This window comes from Malaya genurostris, chromosome 2, assembly GCF_030247185.1.
Source record: "Malaya genurostris strain Urasoe2022 chromosome 2, Malgen_1.1, whole genome shotgun sequence".
Taxonomy (NCBI): Eukaryota; Metazoa; Arthropoda; class Insecta; order Diptera; family Culicidae; genus Malaya; species Malaya genurostris.
Window position 1 is genome coordinate 26,303,149 of NC_080571.1, and position 20,699 is coordinate 26,323,847.

General features: G+C 42.4%; 2 protein-coding genes across 8 annotated transcripts in view; both read right to left on the reverse strand.

Annotated features, from left to right (window-relative positions):
- LOC131432587 (transport and Golgi organization protein 2) overlaps positions 1-20,699 on the reverse strand; it is a 130,601-nt gene that overhangs the window by 9,314 nt on the left and 100,588 nt on the right. For 3 of the 7 annotated variants that reach the window (XM_058598939.1, XM_058598935.1, XM_058598937.1), the window contains exons 2-3: positions 16,361-16,601; positions 15,833-16,301 (exon numbers count right to left, since the gene is read on the reverse strand). In XM_058598939.1, the coding sequence (XP_058454922.1) occupies positions 15,833-16,301; positions 16,361-16,508 (617 nt within the window). In that variant the 5' untranslated portion in view covers positions 16,509-16,601. Of the gene's footprint in view, positions 1-15,832; positions 16,302-16,360; positions 16,602-16,660; positions 16,925-20,699 lie in introns of those variants that run through there. The other 4 variants (XM_058598940.1, XM_058598934.1, XM_058598938.1 and 1 more) reach the window with 3 other exon arrangements.
- LOC131432585 (uncharacterized protein K02A2.6-like) lies at positions 10,571-13,072 on the reverse strand. Its single transcript, XM_058598931.1, has one exon. The coding sequence runs from the start codon at positions 11,894-11,896 to the stop codon at positions 10,571-10,573; it is 1,326 nt and encodes a 441-aa protein (XP_058454914.1). The 5' UTR covers positions 11,897-13,072.

Sequence of the window (20,699 nt, forward strand, 5' to 3'; positions counted from 1 at the left end):
CAGCGATCGTCAGCCGTCCCGGTCCTGTGTGCGGAAACGAAAAGGGGGTCTTCCAAACCACCACAAATGGCAAGTACTCATCTGCATTGAACGGTTCTAGCACTGATCCGATCCCAGTTTCCAGCCTTCCATCGCAAGTCCGATCAAGTAACTCCAATCTGCAGATTTACTACCAAAACGTCGGTGGTATGAACTCATGTGTCGACGAGTATTTGTTAGCAAGTTCAGACGATTGTTTTGACATTATCGCTCTTACCGAAACTTGGCTCCGAGAAAACACGCTGTCTGTCCAGGGGTTTGGTGCCAGTTACGAAGTTTTTCGAACCGATCGCAGTACTCTTAACAGTCCCAAATCTATCGGAGGCGGAGTGCTCGTTGCGGTACATAGACGTTTCGAAGCGCAGTTGATCGAATCTACGCCTGGTAGTCGTGTCGAGCAATTGTGGATCAGTGTCAAGCTCGCCGAGTTCACACTCTTCCTCTGCGTAGTGTATCTTCCACCTGATCGATGTCGCGATCTTGCTCTAATCAATGCTCACTTAGAGTCCCTTCATGAAATTTTTTCAACTCACGCGCGTCCAAACGACGAAATTTTAATCGTTGGAGACTTCAATTTTCCCGGAATCAAATGGCAAGAAACTTCCGGTGGATTCTTTTTCGCTGATCCGACGCTTTCAACATTCCATGTTGGTATTACGACCTTGCTCGACGGTTATAGTGTGAACTTACTTCGCCAATCGAATCCTGTTACCAACGAAAACGACCGAATGCTGGATCTATGCTTCTCGAGCAGAGCAGATGTTGCACCTATAATTAGTGCCTCACCGTTTCCTTTGGTCAAATCTGTTCGACATCACCCGCCACTTCATATTGTGCTCAACTCTAATCTTCCACCAGATGGCTACAACACGACCGACATCATCAGCTATAATTTTAATAAAGCTGACTACACTAAAATGACCGACTTTCTAATACATATTGACTGGGAGGAAATTCTCGACAATGATGATGTCAACGCTGCTGTACAAACGTTCTCTAACGTCATGAGCTACGCGATTGACTTCTTTGTACCAAAACGATCCAAACGGCTTTCCCTGCATCCACCATGGCAGACCACCGTAGTGAGACAACTGAAAACGACTAAAAGAGCCGCCCTAAAACGGTATTCAAAACATGGAGGATACACACTGCGTAATCAATATGTCCAGATCAATCAATTATATAAGAAAACTGTCAAGCGTTGTCATGTCAACTACTTGAAAAATGTACAACGGATATTGAAATCCAATCCGAAGTCTTTTTGGAAACACGTGAACGAGCAAAGGAAGGAGTCTGAGTTACCTTCTATAATGAAGTTTGGAGAGTTTACTGGTTCGTGTAAGCGGGAAATCTGCCAGCTTTTTTCGGAAAAATTTTCTCGTGCCTTTACAAACGAAACCTTAAACCCGCAACAAATTACACTCGCCGCGCTCAACGTTCCAGAATCTAATAATTCTTTGAATCTCATTCATATTGACGAGGATTCGATTCGGACGGCAATCGCTTGCATGAAGTCGTCTACCTCCTCTGGCCCTGACGGCTTACCGGCAGTTATATTGAAAAATTCCTCGACTGGTGTAATTGCTCCCCTTTGTCGACTATTTCGGATGTCACTCTCTAAAGAAGTTTTTCCCAACTTATGGAAATCTTCTTTTATGTTCCCAGTGTATAAGAAAGGTGACAAAAAAGACGTGAACAATTACCGTGGCATCACATCGCTTAGTGCAGTTCCTAAACTGTTTGAAAAGGTTATTCTGGCACCGATTTTCAACCACTGCAAGCAATATATTGTTGACACTCAACATGGTTTTATGCCCAAGCGCTCCACAACCACGAACCTATTGTCATTCATGTGCTACGTGACTGATGGTATGTCAAAAGGCTTACAAACAGATGCTATTTACACCGATCTCTCTGCTGCCTTTGATATAATAAATCACAATATAACAATTGCTAAATTGGAAAGACTTGGATTCGGCTCTAACATCCTTCGGTGGCTGCAGTCATATCTTGTAGATCGTCGTTTAGCAGTGAAAATCGACGATCACGTTTCCAATGAGTTTATCGCTTCGTCCGGAATTCCGCAGGGTAGTCATCTCGGGCCTTTAATATTTTTACTGTACTTCAACGACGTCAACTTTACTCTAGAGGGCCCTCGTCTATCGTTTGCCGATGACGTTAAGATCTACTATTACATTCGAAGCCCAGAAGATGCAGGTTTTCTTCAACGACAGTTGTTGAGCTTCGCCGAGTGGTGTAAAGTAAACCGTATGAAATTGAATCCTGACAAATGCTCGACCATCACGTTCTCGAAGAAGAAAGAGCCATTTCATTTTGATTACTTTCTAGAAGGATCCCCGATAGTCAGAACGACGTGTGTTAAAGACCTTGGTGTCTTTCTCGATGAGCAACTGACATTCAAGCAACACATTAGCTATATCGTTTCTAAAGCTTCTCGCAACCTAGGATTTGTAATGAGGATGGCTAAACATTTTACAGACGTGCACTGTTTAAAATCTCTGTTTTGCTCGCTTGTTCGTTCATCCTTGGAGTACTGTTCTGTCGTTTGGAACCCTCACTACATAAACGGAGCTCATAGAATCGAATCGATACAACGCAGATTCATTCGTTTCGCCCTACGGCGCTTACCGTGGAACAATCCTCACCAACTACCAAGCTACGTAAGTCGCGGGTTATTAATCGGTCTCGATACACTACAAGTTCGTCGAGATGTTGCACGTGCTTTATTGATAGCAGATGTTCTGACCGATAGGATTGACTGCCCTGCTTTGCTCCGCGAAATTAATATCAACGTCCGACCCCGGGCTCTTCGCAACAGTGCATTTCTTCGACTTCCTTTATGACGAACTAACTACGGTGCTAACAATGCTATTATTGGCTTGCAGAGATCATTCAACCGCGTTTCATCAGGATTTGACTTCAATCTATCACGCAGTAGGATACTTGGAATTTTTTATATATTACTAGAAATTATCATTAGGACCATATTGTGTCTGTTGATTATACCTAAATAAATAAATAAACAAGGAATATTTATATAAATAAACAAGGAATGAAGGAAATATCGAACACTGCATGAAGAGTAGAAAACTAGCACTGTAGAGCTTCGATATTGTAGCACTTTTGGAACTATGATTTCTAGTCCTGAGCTAGATACTAAAGTAGACACGAATCTTTTTTTGAGAATTAAGTACTTTTCAACTATCGGCGACCGTACCTTTTGGGTAGACCGAGAGTCAAAGGACGGGTTTGTAATCGTGTATTTTCCTGCATACTAATCGTCAATTAAAGAATCATCAACGTGCATTGTTCACATGAGACAAGACCCGATGACGGGAAGGAAGCATTTTACGCGCAGCTGGAACGAGTCTACGACAGCTGTCCACGGCGAGATGTAAAACTCGTCATCGGCGACATGAATGCTTAGTTAGGCCGGGAAGCAATGTACAGGACCGTAAACGGGCTGAAGAGCCTGCACGCGGCATCAAACGACAACCTTCTTCCCCCGCAAAGATATCCACAAAGCCACCTGGTGATCACCTGATCAACATACGGAAAATCACGTTCTCATCGACGGGCGATTCTTCTCCGACGTCATCAATGGCCGCACTTACCGCACTGATTCTGACCACTACCTTGTCGCGGTTTGTATGCGCTCAAAACTATCGACGGTGCACAATACTCGTCGCACAGGAACGCCGGGATTCAATCTCAAGCAGCTACGTAGCATTCGTACTGCAGAGGAATACGCGCAACAACTGGAGCTAGTGCTACCAACGGAAGAGCAGTTTGGCGCGGCGACTCTTGAAGACGGCTGGAGGAACATAAGGTCCGCCGTGAGTAGCACTGCTACAACCGTTTTAGGTACGATGTTATCGAATCGAAGAAATGACTGGTTTGACGGCGAATGTCAGTAGTTGGTCGAAGAGAAGAATGTAGCAGGGGCGAGGATGCTGCAACACCGCACTAGAGCGAACGAGGATCAATACAGACAGGCACGGAACAGACAGAATACGGTTTTCCGGAGGAAAAAGCGCCACCAGGAAGACCAAGATCGCGAAGTGATGGAACAGCTTTACCGCGCAAATGATACACGGAAATTCGATGAGAAGGTGAACCGCTCACGTAGAGGCTACACGCCACAGACCGAAATGTGCAGAGATACCAGTGGTAACCTTCTCACGAACGAACGTGAGGTGATCGACAGGTGGAAGCAGTACTATGACGAGAATCTGAATGGCGAAGCACAAGATACAGAGAACGGTACAGAAATCAATCTGGGTGCACGCTCAGCCGACGACAGATTCCCAGCCCGGAGATAAGTGAGGAGATCGGCAAGCTGAGGAACAACAAAGCCGCGGGCAATGGCCAGTTACCAGGCGAGCTGCTCAAACATGGAGGAGAGGCACTGGCTAGAGCGCTGCACTGGATGATTTCTAAGATTTGGGAGGATGAGATTCTACCGCAGAAATGGATGGATGGAGTGGTATGTCCCGTCTACAAAAAGGGTGGTAAGCTCGACTGTTGCAATTACCGCGCAATCACATTGCTGAACGCCACCTACAAGGTACTCTCCCAAATCCTTTGCCGTCGTCTATCACCAATAGCTAAGGAATTCGTAGGGCCGTACCAAGCGGGATTTACTGAAGCCCGCGCCACTACGGATCACATATTCGCGATAAGACAAGTACTCCAGAAGTGTCGTGAATACAACGTACCCACGCATCACCTATTCATTGACTTCAAAGCGGCATACGACACAATCGATCGAGAACAGCTATGGCAGATCATGCACGAATACGGTTTCCCGGATAAACTGACGCGATTGGTCAAAGCAATGATGGATAGAGTGATGTGTTACGTCCGAGTATCTGGGACGATCTCGAGTCCCTTCGAATCTCGGAGAAGGTGTGATTCAAAGAGCGAGTATCGACACGAGTGGCACGATCTTCCGAAAGTTCGTACAACTTTTTGGCTTCGATGACGAGAAGATGACGGAAACCCACATTGGACTGAAAGCTGAAGCTAGGCGTATCGGACTGGCCATAAATGCGTCAAAAACAAAATACATGAGAGGAAGAGGCTCTAGAGAAGAAACACTGCGCCTCCATTCCATTGATTGCAGAAATTGTCCTGCTGCTTGAAATACTCTGAATGAAGTGAAACACAACTTAGATGGCTATCTGATTAAACAAAACTCTGTACATGTTCAGGCAGTTAGGAGAATAAAAAATTATTTTTTCCTTAGTTCTTTTTCTTATTTTATTCAAATTCACGATAGCAATACTATGCAGCACAGCCTTGAAATTCCATCCTTGTTTCAAAAAAAGGGTGATGAAAATAAATTTTCCAAATCCATTTCTTTTATTCTAAATAAGTTTTTCTTACAAAACTTTTTTCTTACCCAGTTCTGATACTTTCTGCAAATATAGGGAAACTAGCAACAGTGTATTGGTAAAATTTACTCACAAGTTGAGTTTCAATGGAATCTTGGATGATAAGTTAGTTTAGTTTAGTTTTCTATAAAAAAAAACACTGGATAAAAAATTCAGTTCTAACCTTCAAAAGTGTCCATCTTGCAATGTATGAACATAATCATCTATATTGGGACAAAATTTATTGATAAATCTTTCAATATATTTGTTCGAAAGCTTCACTAATCAAGATGTGTCATTATTCAACTATAACCACTGTTGTATCTGGAAACTCCCGGAATGAAACTTCGGATTGAATACTTCTAGCTGTTAGTTTATTGGAAGTCAATCAAAGAATGAATAAAATGAGATTCATGTCAGCTGTTATATGATCGTTGGTTGCTATGATCCAACATTTCCCCCTTCAAGGTTTCATCATCCAGTATGGCTTGAACCGGGCTGGAAGTTGAATCATTCGTCGACCTCTCTCTAGGATTGGTGCTGATGATTGTACAGGTACGGATTCTTCATTTCCCACAACTCATTGGACTCATCCAACACGGGTTCTTTTAACAACTGTGGGTCTGGGTTGTCAACACGAACATTGAGAGCTTTTGGAGCCGTTAATCCGAAACCATCGAAAAATGCTGAAAGCGGTGTTGGGTTACCTGTACCTGTACTGGGTTCAGGAACTCGAGCGTTGAGTTGGTTTGCATGTGACCGTATCAGGCGATGTTGATCCTGTTGGGCTACGCAGCATTAAGACACCGCCGTCATTTCTACTAAATAATTTCCTTCAGTGCATTATATTTCTAACACACATACATTGTATTACACAGTACGAATAAAACTCATTCCTAAGTAGTGACTTGTAAGACACGCACGCGTTTTACTTTTTCTCCGCCATAACCTCCGTTCTGCGTCAGGTTATGGGCCCAGTACATAGAAAAAGTAACGCCATTTTGGAAAATCGGATGTATATTCTATTTCGTATTTAAATTCGTCGCGAAATCGTAGTATATACGCGTTTTTATTCGTCATTCGACTGATGTACCGCGTACGAAATGGAAGGAAATCATTTTTCGTTGCAAAAATTGAATAATAGCAATTATCCGACTTGGCGAATCAAGGTCGAATTGCTGTTCGTTCGAGAAGAGCTCTGGCGCTATGTAAGCCCTGGTGAGAAGCCTGAAGATGAAGACGATGAAGTGTGGAACGCTGGTGACGCTAAAGCAAGAGCCACGATTGGACTATTAATCGAAGACAATCAGCACGGACTTGTTCGCGTATCACGGACGGCGAGAGATGCCTGGACTGCACTTGAAAATCATCATCAAAAGACGAGCCTTACGTCGAAAGTATCGCTATTAAAACGGATTTGTGACAAACGTTTTACCGATGGCGACGACATGGCTGAACATCTGTTTGATAGGGAAGAGCTGTTTTCACGCTTAGCTAACGCCGGACAAGAGCTTGAGGAAAATCTTACTGTTGCGATGATATTAAGAAGCCTCCCTAGCTCGTACGATACACTTACAACTGCTCTGGAAAGTCGATCTGACGATGACCTTACCTTGGAGCTAGTCAAAAGAAAATTGCTAGATGAAGCTGCGAAACGACAGATCGCTGGATCTGACACGGCATTGAGAGTTAGTAACGACAAGAAGAAGAAAAATCAAATTGTCTGTCACTGCTGCAAGCGAGCTGGACATAAACAAAAGGAATGTCGAAAGTTTGTGCGTGATTCGGAAAAGCAATCAAGACCTCACGAAAAGGCAACCAGTAAAAAGGAAACAGTTTCATTTGCGCTAACCACAGTGGAGCACACGAACAGCAGTGCGATCAAACCGTGGATTGTTGATTCCGGGGCAACTAGACACACAGTTGCGGATCGGAAATGTTTTTTGAAGTTACAAACGAGTAAGGTTAAGTTCGTCAACTTGGCGAATGGGCAGAGAGCGAATGTTTTAGGTGAAGGATCCTGCGTCGTTGAATGCGTCAATGAGCAAGGTCGTCGTCATGAAATGAATCTCAGTTGTGCACTCTATACTCCAAGCCTTTCTATGAATTTACTGTCGGTGCCTGCATTAGTTAAAAAGCAAGCTACAGTTGTTTTCGATGCGGTAGGTTGTAAAATTATTCGAAATAATACCGTCATAGCCGTAGCATGTTTGAAAGAGGGTCTGTACCAGGTTAAGCAACCAATTGATGTTGTGTTGGTGGCAAACGGTCATCAGAACAAAAATTGTCAGCACTTGTGGCATCGCAGGTTCGGGCATCGTGACCCGAAGGCAATCGAGTATCTGTTGAACAGAAAGCTAGTGGATGGTCTGTCGATTCAAGAGTGCAAAGTGATTGACAAATGCGACTGCTTTCTGAAAGCTAAAACTCCTCGTACACCTTTCCCAACTAAATCTTATTCCATGTCAAATGCGTTGATGGATTTAGTGCACACAGATGTTTGTGGACCGGTGGATATCGTCCACCTCGTCCGTTAGTGGATATCGATACTTCATGACCATGATTGATGATTATAGTCGATATTGCGTTCTTTACCTGTTAAAAGAAAAATCAGAAGTACCTACAAAAATTGAAGAATACGTTGCACACGTAAACACACTCTTCGGTCGAAAACCAAAAGCAATACGGTCCGATCAAGGTGGTGAGTATAGTGGAAAGCAATTACGATCATTTTATAAACGTGAAGGAATTTCCGCTCAATACACGGCGGGATACAGTCCGCAACAAAACGGAATTGCAGAGAGGAAAAATCGCTCACTCATTGAAATGGTGCGCTGCATGTTGTTTGATGCAAAGCTAGAGCAAAACTATTGGGCGTAAGCATTAAATGCAGCAGTCTACCTGCAGAACGTACTCCCAACGAAACCGCTTGACATTACACCTTTTGAGCGTTGGACCGGATGTAAACCTAAAGTTGACCATCTTAAAGTTTTTGGTTGCTATGCATGGGTCCACATTCCGAAAGTTAAAAGGAAGAAGTTGGATGCCACAGCACAAAAGTTAACTTTCGTCGGTTACTCATCAGAACATAAAGCTTATCGATTTTTAGACAGAGCAACACGAAAGATATACGTGAGTCGCGATGCTACGTTTATCGAAAGTGACGCGAATGATAATGCAATTGACGTGTACCAAGAAAACGAAGTTACTTTCGATAGTACTCCACGAAGCACTCGAGCGGCACCCCAAGTTCAACCCGAAGCGGAAGAATTTGAGGATTTCGATTCAGTCGTCGAGGATGTGACTCAGTCGAATGGTGAGTTCGAAGGTTTTAGCGATGAAGAACCCCCGCTTCTAGGAGAAAACGAGTTTGAAGAACCAAGACGATCCACTCGTCAAACGAAAGGTCTCCCACCTCCGCGTTACCGTGACGTAACTGGCGTGACGAAACATGTAAGCGATGAACCACAAAGCTACTCACAAGCAATGGAAAGTCCAGATACAGCGTTTTGGCAAGTTTCGATGCAGGAGGAGATGGAATCACTCCAAGCTAGCGGTACATGGGAGCTTGTTCCCCTACCACTAGGTCGAAAAGCCATTGGATGTAAGTGGATATATAAACAGAAGAAAGATGAACACGGACAAACAGTACGATACAAGGCAAGGCTAGTTGCCCAAGGATTTTCGCAGAAATTTGGACAAGATTATGATGAGGTTTTCGCCCCTGTCGTTCGTCAAACTACTCTTCGAACAATTTTGGTACTAGCTAGCAAACATCAAATGTTAGTTAAACATCTAGATATAAAAAGTGCATACTTAAACGCAGAACTGCAAGAAGACATGTACATGAAACAGCCTCCAGGTTTTGACCACAGTGACGGATTGGTATGTCATCTCAAACGGAGCATTTATGGACTTAAACAATCTGCTAGAGCATGGAATAAAAAGATTGATAGAGTATTCAAAAGCATACATTTTAAACAAGCTGAGAGCGACTCCTGCTTGTACATTCGGAATGTTAACGGTAAGAAATCTTATATTTTATTATACGTTGACGATATGGTCGTCGTATGTAGTTCAGAAGACGAATTTGAGGAAATTCGGCGACACCTGCAACACCAATTCAAGCTCTCTTGTCTCGGTGAACTAAAGCATTTTCTCGGAATACATGTAGAAAAAGTTGATGGTCACTTCACTCTTGATCAAACAAACTACATTGAGAAGATGATATGTCGGTTTGGGCACGAAGAAGCCAAACCATCAAAAATACCAATCGATCCCGCGTACCTCAAGCAAAAGGAGGAGGACAAATTGCCTACAAACACATCGTATCGCAGTTTGGTAGGAAGTTTGCTTTATGTAGCGGTAAACACAAGGCCTGATATCAGCGTGGCCGTGTCACTATTGGGAAGAAAAGTCACAAATCCAACAAACCGTGATTGGACTGAAGCAAAGAGAGTTCTTCGATATCTCAAATCTACGAAGAATTTTCGCTTGCATCTCGGCAATGGATCTGGTGATTTGGAATGTTTCGTCGACGCTGATTGGGCTGGCGACGAAAGTGACAGAAAATCACATTCTGGTTTTCTTTTAAAATTTGGTGGAGGTCTCATCGACTGGGGCACACGGAAGCAATCTTGCGTTGCTTTGTCTTCGACGGAAGCGGAATTTGTAGCATTAGCAGACGGCTGTCAACAATTAATGTGGTACCGGAAATTGCTAAATGATTTACAGCACGCACAAACCAACCCTGTTGTTATCTGGGAAGATAATCAGTCATGCATCAGGATTGTGGAGTCAGATCGTCTCGAAAGGCGTTCTAAGCAAATCGATACAAAGTACGCCTACACTAAGGATCTACACCAGAAACAGATAATCGAACTTCGATATATGCCTACAGAAAGCATGATAGCAGACCTCATGACGAAACCGTTAGACCGAGTGAAGCTGGAGCGGCACCGATTTGCTATCGGCATCAAAGAGGCAATTCATTCTTCGAACTGACAACGGTGAGGAGGAGTGTTGGGCTACGCAGCATTAAGACACCGCCGTCATTTCTACTAAATAATTTCCTTCAGTGCATTATATTTCTAACACACATACATTGTATTACACAGTACGAATAAAACTCATTCCTAAGTAGTCACTTGTAAGACACGCACGCGTTTTACTTTTTCTCCGCCATAACCTCCGTTCTGCGTCAGATCCTCCAGGAAGACATTGTAGTTCACGGTTCCGATTTTCTCGATCACGGTTGCTGGTTGCCACTGCCATGAATTCGCTCGATGTACCTTTACGTAGACGGTATCTCCGTGCTGAAATGCCCTTTTGACTGCGCCGTGCTTTTTGTTGAATGAGTTATTCTGATTATTTCTGTTTCTGACTGTGGAGTCAGTGGAACGTTCAGTCGGTTTGAGCAATGACGATACGGTACGTATTGGTCTGCCGAACATCAATTCAGCGGGAGCTTTGCCGTTCAAGTCACTGGTTGGAGTAGAGCGGTAAACATTCAAGAAGGTGTACAGTGCTTCTTCGAGTGATTCTCCTCCCGTGCGCATTTTTCGAAGGCTTCTCTTCAAAGTATCCACGAATCTTTCGGCTAAACCGTTGGATTGCGGATGGTACGGAGCGATACGAATATGACGTATTCCTTGAGCTGTACAAAAATCTTGAAATTTGTGGCTGGAAAATTGAGTTCCATTGTCGGACACTATTATCTCTGGATTGCCGAATGTTGCAAAAGTTTGAATCAGTAGTTTGATGGTGGTTTTTGTTGTCGTGGATTTTGTTGGATGTATTTCAGGCCACTTAGAGAAGGGATCAACTATTATTAGAAAATAGACACCATCTACGGGACCTGCGTAATCGATATGTATTCTGGACCAGGGTTTGGCAGGAATCGGCCACGACTTTAATGTCCTCTTTGTAGGAGTCTTAGCTGCTAATAAACATGGCGTGCAGTGTTTGACGAAGTCTTCAATGTCATTGTCGATACTGGGCCAAAAAACAAAGCTTCTAGCTATTGCCTTCATGCGTACCATTCCGGAATGACCTCGATGAAACTGTTGCAGAATCCTTCGTCGGAACATCCCAGGAACTATGACTCTGTCGCCAAACATTACACAACCGTCAACTAGGCTGAGCGATTCTCGTCTGTTGTAATATGGTTGAGCTGCAGTGGAAAGATTCTTGGAGCAGGAAGGCCATCCGTCACGAATGTGCTTGATAACAGTTTGAAGTGTGACATTTGTTGATGTTGCTTTCTGCAATGCTGCAAATGAAACCGGAACCTTTTCTGTAGCATCGGAAAGAATACTGGATAAGTCTTCCTCTAGAGTGAGTGCTGCGATGACATATTCTTCTTCTGGTTGGTTGGTTCGGTCGATCTGCTTGGAAAAGATATCTGCGCATCCAAAATCGCTCGTGGATACATGTTGAATCTCAAAATCGTAATTTAGCATCGTAAGTGCCCAACGTAAAAGCCTGTTTGCCGTGTTTGCCGAAAATAGACAGTAGCGGCTTGTGGTCAGTCAGCAATGTGAAATGACGTCCTAGCAAAAACTTTGTTACTGCATAGACTAACGCGAGTGCTTCTTTTTCAGGTTGCCCATAGTTCCTCTCTGGGGGGGCGAGCGTTCTTGAAGCATGTTGAACGGCCTTCCATCTTTCCATCGGAAAACTGATGAAAAACTACTGCACCGATTCCAGTATTTGATGCGTCTGCTGCTACGATGATGGGTAGCTTATGATCGTAGTGAGTTAGCAGCAAATTTGACTGAAGTGCTGTCTTGAATTGATTAAAAGCGCGTTGACACTGTGGAGTCCATTGCCACTTTGTTTCCTTCTTCAGCAGCTGGTCCATTGGATGACGTAACTCGTGCATGCTGCGAACGAATCTTGCATAGAAGTTGACCGCTCCTAGGTATGACCGTAATTCGGGAACGTTTGTCGGGGCAGGAAGTTCAGCAATGCTCTTCAACTTCTCGGGATTAGGACGAATGCCTTCTTTATCTACGATGTGTCCCAAATAGGCAAGTTGTGTTTGAAAGAGATGGCACTTCTCAGCTTTGACGTGGAAACCATACTCCTTCAGTCGCTGGAACAGTAAGTTGAGTGATACTAGATGCGACTTCATGTCCTTTGAGAATACGATAACATCGTCGATGAAAGAGCGGACACCAGGAATATCTGAAATCATTTCATCCACCAAACGCTGGAAAGCTCCTGGAGCGTGTTGATGGTGAGTAACTTCTTGGAACTATCATCAACTTCGAGTTGTAGATACGCATCGGACAGATCAATGATGCTGAACACTGTGCTATCATTGAGTTGAGCAAAAATTTCGTCAGGAGTTGGAAGCGGATAGTGGTTTGCCTCCAGTGCTTCGTTAAGTCCCGTCGAGTAATCCGCACAAATGCGAACCCGTCCGTTTGGCTTGCGTACCGCCACAATAGGAGCAGCCCATTCGGAAAAGTCGACTGGCTGTATTATACCAGACGTTTCCAACCGTGTTAGTTCGGCGTCCACCAATGAAATGGTATTAAAGGGAACCGGTCGCTTGGGACAGAAAATTGGTTTGGAATTTGGTTTCAAAAAGAGCTTTACCTTCGTTTTCCTGCAATGTCCCAAGGAATCGTTGAACACTTCTGCGTGCTGCGTTTTGAATTTACAAATTCGCTGCTCTACCGATTCTGTTTTTACTTGATTGCAGACCGAATCGATGGGAACTGACCACAACTTGAAAAGTTCGATCCAATCGATACCAAGGATATTGAGATTGATAGACGTTGTCACGAAACATCTTCCTTTTTTTGTTGTCCCGTTGATGGTGACGTAGCAATGAAACTCACCAAACAAATGAAGCGGCTTTCCCGATGCGTTCATGGCTTGAATCGTTGGTTTCTTGATAGAAGGTTTACCTAGAGAGTTCCAGGTTCGCTTAGATATCACTGTGATGTCGCTTGCTGTGTCTAACTGCAGCTTGACTTCCACGCCGTTAATGATGGTAGTCACGTACTTTCGCTTGCTTGAGTGTTGAGCGATGTGGTTCACAATAAAGATTCTTCGGGATTTGGCTTTACCAGATTTTCTTGGTCTGTTCGGTAACTTCTTCTCTTCACCAGAATAAACTGATTTCGTCTTGGAAAAACAATTACAGTATCCTTCCTTGTGACCACTGCGGTTGCACTGTTTGCATTGGTGGTTCGAGAAAGGACAATCTCGAACGAAGTGCATTTGGCCGCATTGCCAACAAGGTTTGCGAGGTGTTTTACCTTCCGATTTTGAAGACTGCTGCTGATGAGTTTTTCCCTTCTCCTGGACTGCGTGCACAGTTGGTTTCGAGCATGATTGACGCTCGATCATGGATGTGTCCGCCTTGAGATTGTCGAGCCGTTGATAGTCGTCGATCAGATTTTGGAGTGTACCGGGAGCTTCTGCTGTTTCAGACTCAATGCGAGAAACTAACCTGGCTCGTATGTCTGTGTAGCAGTGCGCTTTAAGGCCACAGACAAAAACCAAGCACTTGAACTGGTCAATTTTCATGTTCTTGAAATCGAAATCTTCGCATGCACGGTTTACCTTTCCGCCGTAACTGATAATGTCTTCGACTTCTGATTTCATCAACTGCAGACACTGGTAGCGCTTGTTGAAGACAGACGTTTGCGATCCGAAAATCTTCTTGATGATTTCGACGGTGTCAGTAAAGTTGATATCTTTGGGAAGCTTTGGCAGAATGTAGTTGGTATACCGTGTATGTGATGGTGTATCCAACTTCCTCAGCAGCAAACGAACTTTTGCGGCATCTTCCAGGTTCTTGGCGTCCGAATCGAAAAGGTCCGCGTATCGGCTGTACCATTTTTCGAAAGTAACTCCATTTTCTGGATCGAAAGAAAATTCGCTGATGTTGGTTGCTAAGGCCTCAAGTGTTTGCTCTGCGTTGGCCATCTGGAGAATTGCTTCTTCGAGGTCCGCCATTGCTTCAGGTTCTTAATCCTCGTCGCCAATTGTTGTATCCGGAAACTCCCGGAATGAAACTTCGGATTAAATACTTCTAGCTGTTAGTTTATTGGAAGTCAATCAAAGAATGAATAAAATGAGATTCATGTCAGCTGTTATATGATCGTTGGTTGCTATGATCCAACAACCACTTGAAAAAAAATTGTAAAAATGTTTGGCCCTTTTCAAAATTTAATTAATTAATTATTGCAAATGCAAAACGGCTCTTTTTGACAAAGTTTTCATGCACAAAAAGTTTAAATAAAATTTAAGAGGGTGCTGCCAACCCCGAATATGATTTAGCGCGAAATTCGTCAACAGAACCCGATCCATGCAAAACAAATGGTTTGGCATATGTGAAGATGTGTGCGAAGTTTTATCCAAATCGGAACTGATCGGTAACCATTTTACCACCTTTTCTGCTGATAATTGCTCACTTACAGCCAATCCGATTAGTCTAGTTTCGACTTCCAGTCCGATGTATGTTTTCATCATCATGTCAAGGTTACCGTACTTTTTATAATTACTTCAAGATAAATCTGATGCTAAAAAACTGCAGTGGTTTAACGTATTGAAATTTATAACATATGGCAATGTTTATAATTGAGTTTATAATTCGACATTTATGTCGTATTAGTGTTGATTTCGTGCTTGTTGAATATTCAGAAATTTCAAAATGACGACTCGGCATTTGTGGTTACAAAATTAAATATTCTGTTTTATGGATATTTTTGTTATGTCATTTTTTATAATTGCTGAAAATGATATGATCGATTGGACAAGTTCACACGAAGCGCAGCATATAGAAAGGCATAACCGTTTCGAGCTGTGCGCATTTTTCTTTGAACTTGCTATGTTAAGGACACTTTGTAATGTCGTTTTCGCTTGAGAAAACTGAAACTGACCCAGGGTAGTTTCATTAAACAAACACTTTTCACGAAACTGTGTTGGGGTCGCACTTAGTAACGGAGGTTTGAGCAAACCTGAAATCAGCAAAATCAGGTTCGAAACTGTAAACTTTGAAACGTTGAAACTAAGTTCGAAACCAGCTTCAAACAAATGGTTTGACAGCAGTTAGGGTGGAAACTGGGTTAGGTTTGGTATCAAGCGAAAACGACATAAGGAAGCTCATCGACAACAGCAATGTCAAAAACAAAGTGTACCGATGTAGATGCGTTGGTAACCAAAACTTTGGTACGACGGCATACATTTAAAATAAGCATGCTTTGATTCAACGCCAACTAGTTCGAACGGTGTGACAGTAGTAAGCACGTGATTTTTAGTTTTACTTGTTAATTTCATTCGCACAAACGAGTTATGTTTATTTCACCGGTTTCCAGCTGATTGGATGTGGAGAGCTTATCCGATAAAAATTATAAAGACAGCCCTCATGTACTCACTTTTCGTTACTGCGAAGCAGTCCCAGCAGTTCGTTCACCAACTCGTCCTTACAGCCGACCTTCAGCCGTTTATCAACGATATCGCCGAAACGTTTGCGGCCATGTTTCACTTTCTCCAGGGGATTATCCAGCGGACTGTTACCGAAACCCAACGGTTCCCGCAGATCACATTGGTCAATTTTGAGCGGAGCATTGCTGGCATGTAGAACGGAAGCTCCTCCGGTACGATCCAGTTCGACCGAAACGAAATTGAACGGCCCGTAGGTATCGTTCGCCAGCAGTTGCTTCGAATAGTTCTCATTTGAACTGCTTCCGGCAACATACCCGGACACTATCGGACCCCGTCCGGTTGTGCTGTTCGGTTTATTTTCGCCGCTTACGTTCAGCAGAGCACCGACACGAATTACGCCATCACGTGATCCCAGCGCTAGCCAGGTTCCTCCTTCTCGGCCAGGCTCCATATCACGTCCTGTAAGTCGGTAGAAATTAATAAAGTTATTACTTCTACATTTTAGCAAAATGTTTTACCTCCAATAACATGTGGATTCTCCTCCCAGGGGGCAGCAGCTTTAGCCGGTCTGTTAAAGTGTTCGTCTCGGTTGGACGCTAGAATTAGCTTGTACTCACCGGAAATCGGTTTTCCGTTGGTATTCACGTAGACGAACAAAATGCACATTTTTTTCACTACTGAGCCAATGAGTATCCAAAACTGGAAATTTTCGAACGCTCTGTTGCTTTTCCGTTCGACCTTTGAAGTGTCTCACGTTGTCTGAAAATAGAAATTCAATCGTTGATTATTACCTCGCCATATCGAGCTTAAAACCGAACATATGGTACTGTTGGGAGTGCTATTGATAAGCTTCGCTGGTGGTGTGGTGGCTTATTTTCTTTTAACTGCACTTCACATTTTGCTGGCGATAATTTGCTCTAAATCAGCTAAACAAGATTGAATGCGGGTCAAACTTCTCTCTCTTTCTCAGTTACTAAAAGTGGTTCCGTACCGATTGTGGTTGTTCAGTCACTGATTTGTGCGTTGTGTTTCTTGGTTTTGTTTTATATCTAAAGCAAAATGGAATTTTGTTTGGTGGACCATTAGCTAGTACTGATAACGTCTGCACTGTCAACAGCTGGATGTGACAAATTTATGGGGGAAGAGATTTAGAAGAATGGGTGCACGTTTCACACATCGCCATGGTGGCAGATAATTGGACAAGATCGGTTAAATCTGATTATAATTTAATATACAAATTATTCATTGCGTTGTTACGATGTTGTTCGATGTATGTAATCAAATGTATAGTTGCAATTCAGTATCTGATTTATATAGGAATATTATCGCACAATATTAAAAGGGTGAAAATATTACTTTTTCACTCCCAACGATTTGGCTGCAAAGAACTAGTAACCAGTTTTGGTGATTGCCGAAAATTTGACAGAAGCTGCTCGACATTTACCAATATGTATACAACATTTTCAATCCGGTAGAAGATGCTACAATAACTCGTGTCTCTCGTCGGTGTTGAACAGTCGTTCGCACCGCACGCGTATAGCTCTTGGCTCCTGGAATTTTTTTCTGGCTACCTAGAGTTTCATTGATTCAAGGCTTCAGTCTTTTTCAAGGCTACCTGAATCACTAATAGTCTTTTTAAAGACTAACAATTAGTCAGCCTTTCTCAAGGCTATACAAAGAGTGATATTAGCGTGACTAAGAAATGAATCAGCCTTTTTTAAGGCTAGCTATTCAAAGAACTATTCTTCGAACTAATCGGTCTTTATTAAGACTACCACAAAATCAGTCTTTTTCAAGACTTTTCCAAACTAGGAGTCTAATCGAAGACTAATTTAGCCTAGTTAATTAAATTTAAATTTCATTCATTTCAAAAATGCCTGCGTCCAACCAGAAAGGCAACGAGCCTAAGGCTAAAAATAATTCAATACGGAATAAATCACAATACGTTATTCAACATTTTTATAATAACATTCACGATCTTATAGAATCTGAATGTAAAAATAAAAGACAACGGATAGATTTCCCTTCCGTTGATCCTATGCCGACTAACAATATTTACGAGATTCTTCCTGAATCCGATTGTAGCGACATAGAAGAAAATTCTTCAAAAATTCCCAAAATGGACGCTTGTCGTTCTGGGAAGAAACAACAATCTATGCCACCAGTGACGGTGATGATTTCCGACTTCAAAGCATTCCGTACTGAGCTTTCTACTTCTTTCCCGGAAGTAAAAGTCTCATTTCAAATCGGACGAAGAGGAGAAGTCTTGGTTGATGGATTGGAAGATTACGAACGTCTTATTCGATATTTGTCCGAGAAACTTCATAAATTTTATTCATATGATATAAAATCAGACAGACCCTTCAAGGCTGTCTTGAAAGGCTTATCAAATTATCATAGTACTGATGAAATTAAAAATGAACTAAAAGAATTGCTTGGTTTTGCCCCTTCCCAAGTAATACTTATGAAAAAAAGAGCGAATGGTACTTCTCAACCACGCTCTGGAATTTCCCATGAACTTTACCTAATACACTTCAATCGAAGTGATGTAAACAATTTGAAAACTTTAGAAAAAGTACGTTTCATTCCCACATTAAAATTCATTGGGAACATTATAAACAGCATAATCGTATTGCAAACTTAACGCAATGTCGTCGTTGCCAAGGCTTCGGCCATGGAACCAAAAATTGTCATATGGATATACGGTTTTTGAATTGTGGTAAAGCGCATTCGAAAGACGTTTGTCCAATGAATGAAACCACTGATAAATTTTCATGTTCAAATTGCAATGGAAATCATAAGTCCAATTATTTGAAATGTCCTGTCAGGGAAAAAAATTTAAACGCTCGTTCGCTTGGACAACAAGTCAAATCAACGACCTTAAATTTACAGAACATACCTGAAAATCAAAAAACCCTTACAAATGCCACGCTAATTCTTCTAAGGCACTTACTTCTTCGAATTTAAAACAAAAAACAGGTACGCCTTCCAATTCGTCTTCTAACGAAAACAATTTATTGACAGGTAGATCGACCTCGTCATCATCTTCTTCTAATGACAGTTACGCTTTGGCAACAGGTAGAAAACTACCACTTAATTCTTCTAATGTGAATAATCAAAACACAGGACCGCCTTGCAGTTCATCTTCTAACGAAAACAATTTATAAATAGGTAGATCGGCCATATCATTCTCTTCTAATGGCAGTCTACCTACAAATATTCCTTCAATGCCATTCGCTTCTTTAAATGAAGTTGATTTAGGCGATATAACTGAAAATAAAATGATCTACCTACAAGATCAACTTTTTCAAATGATCATCCGAATGAATTCGACTTCATCACTTTTTGAAGCATTTCAAATCGGATGGCAATTTGCAAATAATATTATAATGAATTTAAACTTTAACAGTGATGTTAAATAATTATTTGAATATTTTAAATTGGAATGCTCGATCTTTGAAATCGAGTGAAGATGAATTTTATAATTTTCTCAAAGTTCACAAAATTCATATTGCCATTGTGACAGAAACTATTCTTAAACCAAATATCAAATTGAAAAGTAATCCACATTATGTGGTTCATCGATTTGACAGGTTTCCTGGAATGTGTGGTGGAGTTTCCATTTTTGTCCAACGGCAAATTAAACATCGAATTTTACCTTCTTTCAATACTAAAGTTATTGAAAGCTTGGGAATCGAAGTTGAAACCATTCATGGAATTTATTTCATCGCTGGAGCATATTTGCCATTCCAATGCACCGGCGAACAATTGAATTTCTTTAAAGGCGATTTGCAAAAACTTACAAGATATCGAACGAAATTTTTCGTAATAGGGGACTTAAATGCTAAGCATGTCCAGTGGAATTTATTTATTTCTTATACCTTCATCTGACCTGTTATAGTCTCCATGAAGCATTGGAAGGGGAAAAGCCCAATTGAAAATAATTCAATCGTCCAATTGGGTGTAAAAACCCCTTCATCTTTTCTGACGGTTGACAATAATACAGTTCTACATACATTTTCATATTACATTGTGGGCTTACACTTATACATTACAATAATCTTGTTAGTCTATTTTTAAAAACATCACATGAAATGGAAAAATCAAAACATTCATAAGCACTATTAAAACTATTACACATTCCCCTATATATTTCTGATATTACATCTTTTAAGATTTTATCTGATCAACAATTCTTCTCCATGTAACTCGATCCATGGCTGCTTGCCTCCAACCACGTCGGCGCCCGATACTATCCAGGTTTCGCTCCACTTGGTCCAGCCACCGTGAACGCTGCGCTCCTCTTTGTCTTGTACCTGCCGGATTAGAGGTGAACACCAACTTGGTGGGGCTGTTGTCCGGCATTCTCACGACATGCCCCGCCCACCGTACCCTTCCAGCCTGGGCTACTTTCCGGATACTTGGCTCACCGTAGAGTTGCGCTAGTTCGTGGTTCAATCTTCTCCTCCACACTCCATTCTCCTGCACACCACCGAAGATCGTTCTCAGCACCCTCCTTTCGAAGACTTCGAGTGCTTGCAGGTCCTCCTCGAGCATTGTCCACGTTTCGTGCCCGTAGAGAACCACCGGTCTTACCAGTGATTTGTACATGGTGCACTTCGTGCGGGGGTGAAGTTTCCTGGATCTCAATGTTTTGTGGAGTCCATAGTAGGCACGACTTCCGGATATAATGCGCCTCCTGATCTCCCGGCTGGTGTCGTTGTCCGCAGTCACCATTGAGCCAAGATAGATGAACTCGTCAACCACCTCGAACTCGTCGCCGTCGATCGTAATACTGCTGCCCAGACGTTGCCTATCGCGTTCAGTTCCGCCAGCCAGCATGTACTTTGTCTTAGA

Coding starts and splice junctions, on each gene's coding strand:
- LOC131432585 (XM_058598931.1), bottom strand. CDS start 11,896: ATGCTAAATTACGATTTTGAGATTCAACATGTATCCACGAGCGATTTT.